The sequence below is a fragment of the Cercospora beticola genome, chromosome 5, assembly GCF_033473495.1.
Source record: "Cercospora beticola chromosome 5, complete sequence".
Lineage (NCBI taxonomy): Eukaryota > Fungi > Ascomycota > Dothideomycetes > Mycosphaerellales > Mycosphaerellaceae > Cercospora > Cercospora beticola.
Window position 1 is genome coordinate 1077917 of NC_088939.1, and position 12764 is coordinate 1090680.

At 53.1% G+C, this 12764-nt stretch overlaps 5 protein-coding genes across 5 annotated transcripts; 4 read left to right on the top strand and 1 right to left on the bottom strand.

Moving 5' to 3' along the window:
• Window positions 1–331: 331 nt before the first annotated feature.
• On the top strand, window positions 332–715 carry RHO25_007677 (uncharacterized protein; the record flags this gene model as incomplete). Its single annotated transcript, XM_023599857.1, has 1 exon — window positions 332–715. The coding sequence occupies one exon, from the start codon at window positions 332–334 to the stop codon at window positions 713–715; it is 384 nt and encodes a 127-aa protein (XP_023449780.1).
• A 711-nt stretch (window positions 716–1426) lies between these two features.
• Window positions 1427–4487, top strand: RHO25_007678 (uncharacterized protein; the record flags this gene model as incomplete). Its single annotated transcript, XM_023599858.1, has 4 exons — window positions 1427–1783; window positions 1930–2332; window positions 2394–3563; window positions 3619–4487. The coding sequence occupies 4 exons, from the start codon at window positions 1427–1429 to the stop codon at window positions 4485–4487; spliced, it is 2799 nt and encodes a 932-aa protein (XP_023449781.1).
• A 339-nt stretch (window positions 4488–4826) lies between these two features.
• On the bottom strand, window positions 4827–5702 carry RHO25_007679 (uncharacterized protein; the record flags this gene model as incomplete). Its single annotated transcript, XM_023599859.2, has 1 exon — window positions 4827–5702. One exon carries the CDS (start codon window positions 5700–5702, stop codon window positions 4827–4829), a length of 876 nt encoding a protein of 291 aa, XP_023449786.2.
• A 605-nt stretch (window positions 5703–6307) lies between these two features.
• Window positions 6308–9841, top strand: RHO25_007680 (uncharacterized protein; the record flags this gene model as incomplete). Its single annotated transcript, XM_023599860.2, has 1 exon — window positions 6308–9841. The coding sequence occupies one exon, from the start codon at window positions 6308–6310 to the stop codon at window positions 9839–9841; it is 3534 nt and encodes a 1177-aa protein (XP_023449777.1).
• Window positions 9842–10476: 635 nt separating this feature from the next.
• On the top strand, window positions 10477–11606 carry RHO25_007681 (uncharacterized protein; the record flags this gene model as incomplete). The annotated part of the gene is made up of 2 exons (XM_023599861.1): window positions 10477–10915; window positions 10978–11606. The coding sequence occupies 2 exons, from the start codon at window positions 10477–10479 to the stop codon at window positions 11604–11606; spliced, it is 1068 nt and encodes a 355-aa protein (XP_023449067.1).
• Window positions 11607–12764: the final 1158 nt, after the last annotated feature.

Sequence of the window (12764 nt, forward strand, 5' to 3'; positions counted from 1 at the left end):
TTGCTCTGCACATCAGAAACTTCGCGCATACATCAACACCGCAGTGCGGATCATCATTGAAGTGAAAGAGCAGACATCATGTCTCTAGTGAATGGTGACTGGGGCCAACCACAGTCTCCCATCAGCCACCGAGTCAGCGACATGTGAATGGACTGCATGTGACAGCCTGCATCGCAAGGTGAATGCGATGCAGCGCGTGGCACTATGGCTTGTATAAAATCATGATTGGTATTGATGCTGGCAGCGACCGACCATCACAGTCCCTCACTCTCAAGAGCATAACCGCTTCAAAACTCCAAAACTACGCAATCTCAATTGCACTCGTAACAAGATGGTCAAGGCGGCAGTAGAAGCACTCCTCAACGTCAAACACTGGGTCAAGGCGGCACGCTCGCGCATTGTCCGCATGGCATCCGGCGAGGGCACTCCAGGAACTCGACTTGCGCCAATGCAATCTGGCACCAACGACACCAAAATCGGTGGTCGTCTCGATTTCGGCGACAGATTCACCAAAGCCGACGGCAAGGAGTATCGACGTCTCAAGTTTCAGCTCAACAAGAAAGCCGATAACAAGACTGTGGCAGAGCTGGCGGGTCAGGATTCTCACAAAGTCTGGGCCGAAGCAGACGTGCCCATAGGCTCTGATGCAGACGCAGACGAGGTGGTGGAGGATGTGTTCGATGCTCTGGAGACGGACCTGAAGAAGAAGCTGTGAGGTACGCATGGAGATGCAGCCATGTCATTCGGCTAGATGCCTTCGCGGCACTCCAGAACTAGCGGCGCCCATGTGATGGTGTTCGCCGCGCATTGATGGTCCTAGATATCACTAGGTGAGTCAGTCGAGTTCTACATGAATCGACTAGCATCTGCATAGCCAATGTAATGGATATGCGCGACGAAATGAAAATCATTATGGAAATCACAGTCTCAAATGGTGCCAAGACATTGCCCAATCTTTGCCCCACTAGCGTGACTGCCTGAGGGCGGCCTCATAAAGCCCAGGGCGTCACTTCAGCTGGACGTTCTTCTTCATCTTTCTCGATGCAAGTAGCACTTTCGTAGGTCCAACAGGCATTTCGTGCTGCGACAGGCAGTACGCCACGCGAGACACCTCGGCGTAAGTAAGAGCGGTTCCGCTCTCAGCGAGACACGCTTGCGACGTGCAAAAGAGGCTCTGCCGGAACTTGTCCTCCAACGTTGGAATACGGCTCATCCTCAGGCTGCTGCGCCGACCCGTTCCTTAACTGAGCTTGTCGCTACACTTTTCACTCCAGCCTTTGCAAGATCTTTCTCCCAGTCAGCTCAGCAACTCGTCAGGAAAACCGCACAAAAGACCAGCGATCTTGAAGCTGCCTCCCGGACTGTGGCACTTCGATCGGCATCTCCATACCACATACATTCACTGCGCGCACAGAGCCCATTCACCATGGACAACGGCGACGCGCCTAGAAAGCGGCGCCGATCCTCTCGCGCTACACCTCCGACATCTGGGCCGGGTTACAGCGCCAGCGCCAACATTATTGACTTGACAGCCGACTCTCCGCCGACCACATCGGCCACCAAGACAACTGCACCAGCCCGCAGCGCCGGCTACTCTGACTTGATCGACTTGACAGCCGACTTCCCGACGAATGCGCGGCCCACTACGACAACTGCATCACCTCACAGCGGCCTTGCAGATTTTGTCTACTCGATCTTCGAACCCGATTCCATACCTGAGGCCGACAGCATGACCAACGACGAGGCATTTGCGCGCAAGCTCCAGGCGCGTTACGATGCTGAGGTGAGCAATGATCCTTGAGGAAGGAGGCAGCTCCCGCGTCAGGAGCTCAAGGGGCCAATCTGATCAAGAATTCGCCACTTTGGTCCGGCGAGATTTGCACACGCCTGAATTATGTGACTTGCGCTGATACATCATGACTTACTTAGGCATCTGGCTCGAATCCCTCGTCATCTACGGGCAAAGCATCGTCAAGCCGTCGTCGATCGCACAAAGTGGATGATAAGACATTTGCACGCCCACTGAAAACGCACTCGAACGGCGAGGGATCAGCACTACGACATACCTCGACATCAAAGCCTATTGACCTTGGTTCGCCTCCGCCACCTGGATCTAGCAGATCATCTTCCACATTCCACTCGAAACGAGGCACCACAGTGCAGACCGGCGCGCGTTTGTCGCCCAAAGATATCTGCAACGGCATACGCGCGTATCACGCGAAAGTAGCAAACCACAAATGTTCTCATTGCTCAAAGACATTGCTAGGCGGACAAGCGGCTATTCTCACCGTATCTGCCGCTCTCGTGGCGCCTTCGTGGCGCGTCGAACAAGGTACGCATTGCATTTCCCATCACTGCACCGACCTATCGCCTGCGGCTGACTGTGCACGTAGCCATCCCTTGTCCAGGCTGTCGGGCTCCGAACTGGTCCGTCAGCGACAGTATCACTGTCATTTGGGTGCTCCTCTGTGGCTTTGATCACAATTCTGAGTTCAACAATCCTGTGCAGAAGAAGTTGACCCCACCACAACGATTTCCCGGCAGGAGACATGTTCCGAACACTAGTACGGGCACTGGTTACGACAACTCGCGTGACCTTGAGCAATATGCACAACATTTCGCTCTGAGCAACGTATACGGCTCACATTACATGCGCACGCCCTCGGCACCTGCTCTTCTCGACAAGACGGAGACAAATGCAGACGACGAGATGACACAGAGGGTGCTGGATCTCATAGCCAGTCTACTTCCAGCCGCGACGAAGTCAAACTCGTCCCCAGATCGCTTGCGGCATCTATTTTTGGGCAGCTCTATCCTGGACCGTGCTGCTGAGCTTTTCCGAAACAATGACATTGAGAATGTTACTAAGAATGCCAAGCTGTACATGAGTCTTGCACGCTTCACACGGGCTTTAGCACACAATCCTGCTACGGCTGCACTCGTATCGGGCGATCGAATTGTGCGTAACCCAGGAGCCAGCATCTTGCAAATCTCGCTTACCAACGGCAACCTAGCGAAGAACGCGCAGTGGGATACGTCCCAGCCCTTGGCCAACTGCATGAGAGATTTGGCTACGCAATGCAGCATGATGTTGCGCAGCTCCGGGTCAGGGGCGAATGAGGAGCACCTTAGAGTGTTCAGCGCGATCAGAGACTTAAACGCGGCCGTGAATCCCAAAGCTGGCACAAATGGCCAGCCAGACGAGGACTCTTGGCAGAAAGACATGCTTGTATCTGAAGTGGCCGACGAAGAGATTATGTCCAAGCATCATTTTGCGGCAGCCCACTTGGCATTCTCGCCACCAGGACGTATGACCAGAATCATGCAAGAGCTGGCTCGACTGCAGACAAGTCTGCCGAACGGTATCTTCGTCAGATACGCTTCCTCGAGACCTGATCTCATGAAAGTCCTGATCATCGGGCCTAAGGACACTCCATATGAAAATGGACTGTTCGAGTTTGACATGTTCTGCAGCGAGAAATTTCCAAACGAACCGCCAAAGATGCATTTCAGGACTACTGCCGGCGGCACAGTCAGATTCAATCCGAACCTTTATCAGGACGGCAAGTACCATTCGTCACAAATGTTTAGTATTTCACTAGTACTAACGATCACCAGGTAAAATCTGCTTATCGCTCTTGGGGACCTGGGAAGGCGAGCCCTGGAGCACAAAGAGTACTTTGCTACAAGTACTCGTCAGCATCCAATCGATGATATTGTGTGAGAAGCCATTTTACAATGAACCTGGCTACGCCAACCAGCCACAAGCAGAGCCCCAGAGTAAGAAGTACAACGAGGCATTGTACCACCGCACCATAAAGAATGGTATGCTTGATTGGCTCGATCGACGCCGTTATTCTCCAGCCGGCGGGGTCATGGGTGGGTTCTACTCTCGTGCCCGGGACGCTGAGCAGGACACTGGCACTATTGATAAGAGCAAAGACATCTGGGACGACATCGTGAAGAAGCATTTCGCCTCGTGCGAGCAGGAGATCCTCAAAACCGTCAAGAAGTGGATGGCAGAGGTCCATCAAGCCAGCACGGAGCGCCCATCAGGTCCACGGCGACCATCGATCGCACCTTCCGCGCCTTCTCCGGTCTTCTCGAACTTCGGAGCACAAGCTCCATTCGGATACCAGTGGTCATATGACGCGGCTCCGTTGTCCGGGGCCGCTTTTCCGACAGGAACGACGCCGATGAACTATGCACCACAAGGCGCTTATCCGAGTGCAGCATATTCGCCCTCGCCTCTCAACGCGACGGAGCCTGCACCTGCACCTCCAGTGTCCCCTTCGCTTATTCCCTTCCAACCTGGTGCAGCCAATGCGCCGGCCTATTCATCAAGACCGCAGAGGGCGCCTGCTCAGAGCACGCAAGAAATGCCAGAGCTCAACGGGACTGACTTGGCGGCAAAGCTTCACCAGGCCGTGCGGTTTATGAAGAGCAATGTGCCGAGTTACAGGGGAATGGAAATGCATGAATGGTGAAGGTCTAATCGTCAGCTTATTCTGCGAGGTGGCGCCACTCATTCGAACATGATGGATGCACGCGTCACGCGAGGGTTGTGACAAGGACAAAAGTTTAGGAGACGAGTAGCCAAGACAACAAATTCACAGCAGATTGGAAGCGAGCGGTTGGGGTTTTTTTTAGTGAATTGAAACTGAAGTACCAACTATGGCTATCGTTCCTTGTAATGCAGACAGTCTTCCAATACTTCAGCTTTCACGATCCAATCCCTTCGAAATCCAACTGACTCAACATCGAGTCTATACCCTAGTAACGCCGTGCCTTTTCACCAATGTTCCGACTAACGACACAATCTCATCTTAGTTTGAATCTTCCTTTGACTCATCGTCACCGAAATCGCAGAGGGGAGGGATCATGCAAAAATTGAATGGAATTGGAATGAGAGACTGGGGGATCCGTCGGAGCAAAGAGCGGGCAGGGTGAAGCCCGGAAGGCTTGGTCTCCGGTGGGATAGCATGAATGGTCAAGTCGGTAGGATCTGAGCGGTGGAGCTCCTCTGTTGCGGAAGGCTTGCGATCGGTTTGCGAAGAGGTTGGAGTGGGAAGCACGAAAGTCGTGGGGAGTGGGCGGCAGTGGCGGCAGATGGGCTTTCTCCAGTCTGTTGGGAGGCTGGTGGGAAGGCTGGAAGATGGGGTGTCTGGCACGGGGCGGAATGGTTTGCAGCTCCTGTCTTCTGTGTTGCACTCGGCGAAGGCTTTGGCTGCCGGGGCGGTTTTCATGGGGGCTACCGGGGCGTCGAAGTCTGTTGGGATGGTGTCGATAATGTTGTCGAGGCTCAAACTCGCTGTTGGGCGAGGGTGGAGATCTTCTGGTGTGGGAGTCGGAACCCACCAGGGACATCGCTCAGGGAAGACTCCGCAAATCTCCTTGATGAAATCATCCGAATCAGGAAAATGAGGGAGGTCGTGGTTCCGTGGATCAGACTCAGGATCCTGGCGCTCGGATTTCACAGGGACAGTGTTGAGAGCGTCCGCGATGCGCGTGGCATCCGGGCGCATGAGCTCTGTCGCAAGAGGCTTGATATGAGTGTGCGAGGGACCGGTCGCGGAGAAGGCGAGCGTCACGCCTGAAGGCTTGCCTAGTCGTGGTCGGGTCACTGTGACGAAGTTGTCTTCTGCCATGGTTGTTGAAAGGGATACGGCAGTGGCCAGCACGACGGCTGTGGTGGCCTTCATTGCGACGATTCGCTTCTTTTGGTGAGGTTTGATGATGTGGTTGTGCGCTGAAGCGTATGTATACGAAGCTGAATGTATACGCAGATGCTGGAGCTGAGAGTAATTGAAGCTGTGGGAAGCAGTGAGGTTGGAGAGAGGAGAACTTATAGTTGCTTGCGACATGAAAAATCATCAACTTAAACTTCGCTCTCTTACCTACTCCGCTGCACTCATTCGCTGTAGGAGAGAATTCGGAGTGCGTGGAATTTTGTGACCAGCGAACGGTAGCTTCTGTGTGAGTTCACAAATCGGTGGTCCTTGTATCCACTGGCAGCAAATTTTGCAGGATCAACTGGCAATTGAGGCGCCCATGATACGGTGGATGCGACAAGTTCCATGGCGCAAGGAAATCTACCGTCGTTTGAGTAGGCAGAGGAGTTGATGTACAGGTAGAGGAGTAAAGCCTGAGGTGGAGGTGAGGTGGACCGAGCGCTGCTTGCTTGACACATGCGTCAGCTTCAGCGCCGGCCACCTGACTCGTGCTCAAGATGTACTTCACTTTTGCATGCACGCGTTCTTTGCTCGAATCGCATCCTTGATTTGCCGCCGATCGCGTAAACGGCGCCATGGACGATTTGGAGCAGTTGGAAATACTCTCGCTGGTGAGCCGAATCACCAGCGAGATCAACAACCACATGGGCGTCTCCGACAAAACGATTTCCGAGTTCGTCATGGCAGAGCACGCGAAATGTGCAAATCAGTCGGCCTTTCGAGAAAAGATGGCAGACTTCGACTTTCCCGAATCGCTGGCCGATAGCATAGATCGCTTGATCCGGACCATGCATCCACGCTTCAAGAACGCATCGCATTCCAATGGAGGGAACGATGCGACGGAGAAGCCTGCGGACAAGATCCAAAAGTTCAAAGGTCTTGCTATCGCCGATACCGCGCCTGTCGTCGATGACTTGGACGACACATTTGCCGCTCTTGAGTCGCTCGCGGGCCCACCAAAGACAAACGGCCGAAAACGAAGCGTGTCTCCGGTACGATACGATGACGAGAAGCCTTCGAAACGCCACAGACGCTCCCGGTCACGGTCGCGAGAGAAGAAGCGCAATGACGAATACCTTTTCGAAGACGAGTTCGGCCGCACACGAGCACATCGACCAGATCGAGACGACCGAAAGAGACATCGACGAGATTCTCGAGAGCGGGGCAGGAGGAAAGAGCCGCAGCTTGACGATGAACCTGTGCTGTTCAAGATCTACGATGGAAGAGTGACAGGTGTGAAGGACTTTGGCGTTTTTGTCAATCTCTACGGCGTGAAAGGCAAGGTGGATGGCTTGGTCCATATCTCTGCTATGTCGGATCAAAAGGTCAATCACCCGAGTGACTTGGTAGAGCGTAATCAAGAGGTCAAGGTGAAGGTCATGAAGGTACAGGATAAGCGAATCAGTCTGAGCATGGCGGAGGTGGATCAGGAGACTGGAGAAGATCTCGCGCCAGGGAGGAAGGTGCAGACTGGCGCAACAGGCGCGAATTCTATGGGTCTAGGCGGAGCCACGAATTTTGACAGTCTCAAATCTGCGGTGCCGGTCATTGAGACTGGAGCAGCTGGAAAGCGACAACGAAAACGAATGACGAGCCCGGAACGATGGGAGATCCGGCAATTGATAGCTTCAGGAGTGATCAAGGCTAGTGATTATCCGGACCTGGACGAAGACTATAACGCAGCCATGAATGGCGAACAGATAGAAGAGGAGGAAGATGTTGATATCGAGGTTCGTGAGGACGAGCCGCCTTTCTTGGCCGGCCAAACGAAGCAATCTCTAGAATTGTCTCCAATTCGTGTCATCAAAGCTCCAGACGGCAGTATGAACAGGGCTGCGATGCAGGGAGACGTGCTCGCTAAAGAGCGACGGGATATGAGACAGCAGGAAGCACAGGACAAAGCCAAAGCAGAAGCAGCGAAGACTGATCTCAATCAGGAATGGAATGATCCTATGGTCGCGCCTGGAGAGCGTAGGTTCGCTAGCGATTTACGACAGGCTAAGACTGGTAACGGTGAAGTGCCGGAGTGGAAGAAGATCGCCACTGGTCGAGGTGCTGAGATGGGAAAGAGAACGAACATGTCCATCAAGGAGCAACGAGAATCTCTGCCTGCTTACAAAATGCGGAAGCAGTTCTTGGACGCTGTCCGGCAATATCAGCTTATGATTGTAGTCGGAGACACTGGGTCTGGAAAGACAACTCAGCTTACGCAATACCTCGCTGAGGATGGCTTTGCACACGACGGTATGATTGGTTGCACGCAGCCTCGTCGTGTCGCAGCTATGTCTGTCGCAGCCAGAGTGGCAGACGAAGTAGGATGCAGACTTGGCGAGGAGGTTGGCTACACGATCCGATTCGAGGACAAGACCAATGAGAACACAAAGATCAAATACATGACAGACGGTATCATGCAGCGTGAGATTCTGCTGGATCCGGAACTCAATAAGTACAGCGTGATCATGCTTGATGAAGCTCACGAGCGCACTATCGCCACCGACGTGCTCTTCGGCCTCCTCAAGAAGACCTTGAAGAAGCGCCCAGACATGAAGCTCATTGTCACTTCTGCGACACTGGACGCTGAGAAGTTCTCTACATATTTCAACGAATGCCCGATCTTGACAATTCCGGGCAGAACATTCCCAGTAGAGATCATGTACAGTCGGGAGCCGGAGAGCGATTATCTGGATGCAGCTTTGACGACTGTGATGCAGATTCATCTCACTGAGAAGCCTGGTGACATACTGTTGTTCTTAACTGGCAAAGAAGAGATCGACACCAGTTGCGAGATCTTGTTCGAGCGCATGAAAGCACTTGGGCCTTCTGTGCCCGAGCTCGTCATCCTGCCCATCTACGGTGCATTGCCATCTGAGATTGCTTCCAAGATCTTTGAGCCACCTCCTCCTGGTGGTAGGAAGGTGGTCATCGCCACGAACATTGCAGAGACAAGTATCACAATCGACGGCATCTATTTCGTTATCGATCCTGGTTTTGTGAAACAGACTGCGTATGATGCGAAGCTTGGAATGGACCGTCTCCAAGTCACACCTATCTCTCAGGCCCAGGCTAAGCAGCGTGCTGGACGCGCAGGGCGTACAGGTCCTGGAAAGTGCTTCCGGCTGTACACCGAGTCTGCGTTCCAGAACGAGATGCTGCCTACGACGATACCAGAAATTCAACGACAGAACCTGTCCAACACAATTCTCATGCTCAAGGCCATGGGAATCAATGATCTGCTTGGATTCGACTTCATGGATCCACCTCCTACGAATACCATGTTAACAGCTCTCGAAGAGTTGTACGCACTTGGGGCGCTTGATGACGAAGGCCTCTTGACTCGTCTCGGCCGTCGTATGGCTGATTTCCCAATGGATCCAGCTCTTGGAAAAGCTTTGATCACGTCTGTTGACCTTGGCTGTTCCGACGAGATGCTTTCCATTGTCGCACTCATTTCTGCCGTTCAGACAGTTTTCCATCGACCAAAAGAAAAGCAGCAACAGGCGGACCAGAAGAAAGCGCGCTTTCACGATCCGGCAGGCGACCATCTCACCTTGCTTAACGTGTACAACGGATGGAAAGCAGCAGGCAAGAGTGATCCGTGGTGCTTCGAGAATTTCATTCAGCCGCGTAACATCAAACGTGCGGAGGATGTCAGAAAGCAGCTGGTTCAGATCCTGGACCGTCATCGCCTCAAGATCATATCTTGCGGTCGGGATACCACTCGTGTGAGGCAAGCACTGTGCGCCGGCTTCTTCCGCAACTCCGCACGCAAAGATCCTCAAGAAGGGTACAAGACGCTTGTCGAAGGCACTCCTGTCTATATGCATCCTGCAAGCGCTTTGTTCGGCAAGCACGCGGAGCATGTGATCTACCATTCGCTTGTGGAGACCACAAGAGAGTACATGCACAACGTGACTGCCATTGAACCCAAATGGCTCGTTGAAGCAGCTCCTACATTCTTCAAGGTCGCAGGAAAAGATGGTGGCGGGTTGAGCAAGCGCCAACGTGCCGAGAGGATCCAGCCATTGCATAACAAGTTTGCTGGCGAGGATGATTGGCGGTTGAGCGCACAGAGACGACAAGGGCGAGGTGGTGGTGGCACTTGGGGCTAACATGATACGCCTGGTGTCTGCATATATGATGAAACAAGTGTGCTTCGCGGCAGTAACTGAAGTACAACTCCTGTTCCGCAGAGCTACAACATTCGACGATCCCACTATATCTGCAGAGGATCGATCTTCTGAGCCGGCACAGCTGCAGCAGTGGCGGACCGGCCGCAACCGCCTATGGGTGCGGTACCTTTTTAGCTTTCACATGAATGTCCCCCCTTCAGCAAATCTGCATACCCCTCCTCGACTGCTCATGCCAAGCTGCCAGATCATGCGTCGAAGTGATGTTCAAATGCACATGCCCAGTTGCTGCCGTGTCACATCACCCGAAAACGGCCAAGCGTCGGATGCATGCACGAGCTCCGCATCTGCTATGGGATACTGCAGAGTCTGATCTTGGAAGCGATCAACATTGAAAGACTTACACTGCAGAAAAGCTCTCTCGTATCTGCTGTACCTCCATCTGCAACTGAGCTCGCTCGAGCGCTCCTTCTCGATCTGTATGAGATGATATAAGATCACTTTTGACGTCTGGCAAGCCGCTACTTCTTGATTCTTCTTTCCGCAACAGACAAACACCACTCAACACACTCACCACCACCACCACCACTCATCTGAATCACAGCTTCCCTTTAATAATGTGTCGTTGGTTCGCCTACATTTCTCCGTCGGAGCCCACGCTCCTCGCCGATGTGCTCATCACTCCATCCAACGCCATCACCAAGCAATGCTCTGAGCACTACCTCCCATACTTGTTGCCTCATGGCGAAGAGAAAGAACTCGATGATGCTCCAGACGAGCTTCTCCGGATGCGTAACTCCCTTCTCAACATGGACGGTCTCGGTGTCGCCTGGTACACTCCTTCAGCTGCTGCCTATACAAACAAGAAATCCGGAATGAGACCGGCTTTGTACAAAAGTCAATCTCCTCCAACGAACGACTTCAATTTTCGAAGTCTGTGTGAGAATACGGAGAGTAATTGTCTTTTTGCGCACATTCGCGCCACCAGCGGCAGCGTGGTTACGCCAGTGAATAGTCATCCGTTCACCTTTGGACGGCATACTTTTATGCATAATGGTGAGTGATCAGCAACTTCTCGTCGTGCTTGAGATCTTAGACGCTGACGAAAAATTCCTCAGGTGTCATCTCCGACTTCACTCGCGTCCGCCGTGACATGACGGACCTCATGGCTTATGACGCCTACGAGAATGTCCGTGGCAGCACTGACAGTGAGCATGCCGCAGCAATGTACATGACCTTTCTTTGCGGCGGACCTGAGAAATGCACCAAGGACGCCTGGGAGAAGACTTATCCTTTGGACGCCATGCGTTCGGCCCTCCAGTCCACAGTCATCGGCATTCTAGAACAACAAGCCAAAGAGCTCGGCGACAAGAAGACTCCCAACAGTCTCAACTTCTGCGCCACAGACGGAACGCAACTCGTCGCATGTCGTTTCCGGAACAGCTTCTCCCAGCAGCCACCGAGTTTGTACTGGAGTGAATTTGCTGGTCGCACATTGAATCGCAAGTATCCTGGTGACCCCGATGGGTTGAGAGAGAACACGGATCAGAAAGTAGGGGAGGAGGAGAGAATTGGAAAGCACACGATTGTGGCGAGTGAGCCTACGACGTACGATGAGAAGGAGTGGCATTTGATTGGCAGGAATTGTATTTTGCTTGTTGACGAGAAGGGTGTGGAGACGGAGGTGCCGTTGGAGTACGATGAGCAGAAGTTGAATGCGCGAGTTGGTGGAGAAAAGGTCATGTAGGACTCAAGGGATAGGTTGTGATTGATTTGGTCAATGGAAATGGATTCCTCTTGCTCCTTTTGATCGAGTGCTAGTCCAACTTCGTGAGGTTCTCAGAGGCCTGGTCTTTGAGGAGCCAATGTGTACGAACTCGCTGCTCGTGCCACATGTCAAGAGAATAATGTTGGAGTGAGCATGTCGGGAACAGGTGCTTGGGCAGGTTCTTCACATGAGCTTAGTAAGCAGCCAAGTCATTCGTCACGGACCCAACTCCGCTAGCGCGAATCTGCCGCGCCGTGTACTTAACTTCTGACGCTCTCTTCGCAGAACACTTTCTTGGTCACCGTCCCATGGCGACGTGTTTTTCTCCATCAACCTGGCGCTTGCTCCCAAATAACGACAATGTATGCGGCTCTGGTCGACACATACGCATTGCGACGCGGACGCCTTCAATGGCAGTTCTGCAACCGCACCTTCTTCTTGCGTTACCCCGATGCCATCTCGGTACGTAACGCGACATCGTAAAAAGTCAGCCTGTGCCGCCTTTTGAGAGTCTGTGAGAAAATGGATCACCGCCGACCATAGACTTCTTGAAAGGTCATTCTGCGCTGTCCTCGCCCATTCAAATCTCTCGATCGCTGGCCAGCAACCATCGTCACTTGGTCGGCATGAAATGCGGCAACGAGGCTAGAGTGCGATATCGCGCATCAAGCAGGTGAGTGTCTCACTGGAAGAGTCATGTGGCTTCTGACTGATCACAGCTAGCACTCGCATTGGCTTCTGTGCACACTATCGCTGGATACGCTCGGCCGGACAAGCCAAATCTGCACGTCCCGTCACCACCTTTCTCTGTGTCTGGGAGCACTCGGCAATCCGATTGAGAGGTTGGCAAACTGGAAGAAGCGCTTGCAGCCAAAGGCAGTCACACACAGCGACTTCGGCAACAACTCGAGCAGAGCCGAGATACGAGAAGATTTTCGACAACCAACGAGGCGGCTCTCAAGCTTTTGCACAGACACCAGCTTCGACACTGAGACATGGCGACATCGAGCGTGCCACGACGCCTCCCTGCGACCAGCTCTGCAGCGGCCCCTTAGGCTTGAGATTCAGTCAGCACAAACTTTGCCAGTGACAACCAGTGCATCACCAGCTGCAGCGACACTAGGTTCAGCCATCTTA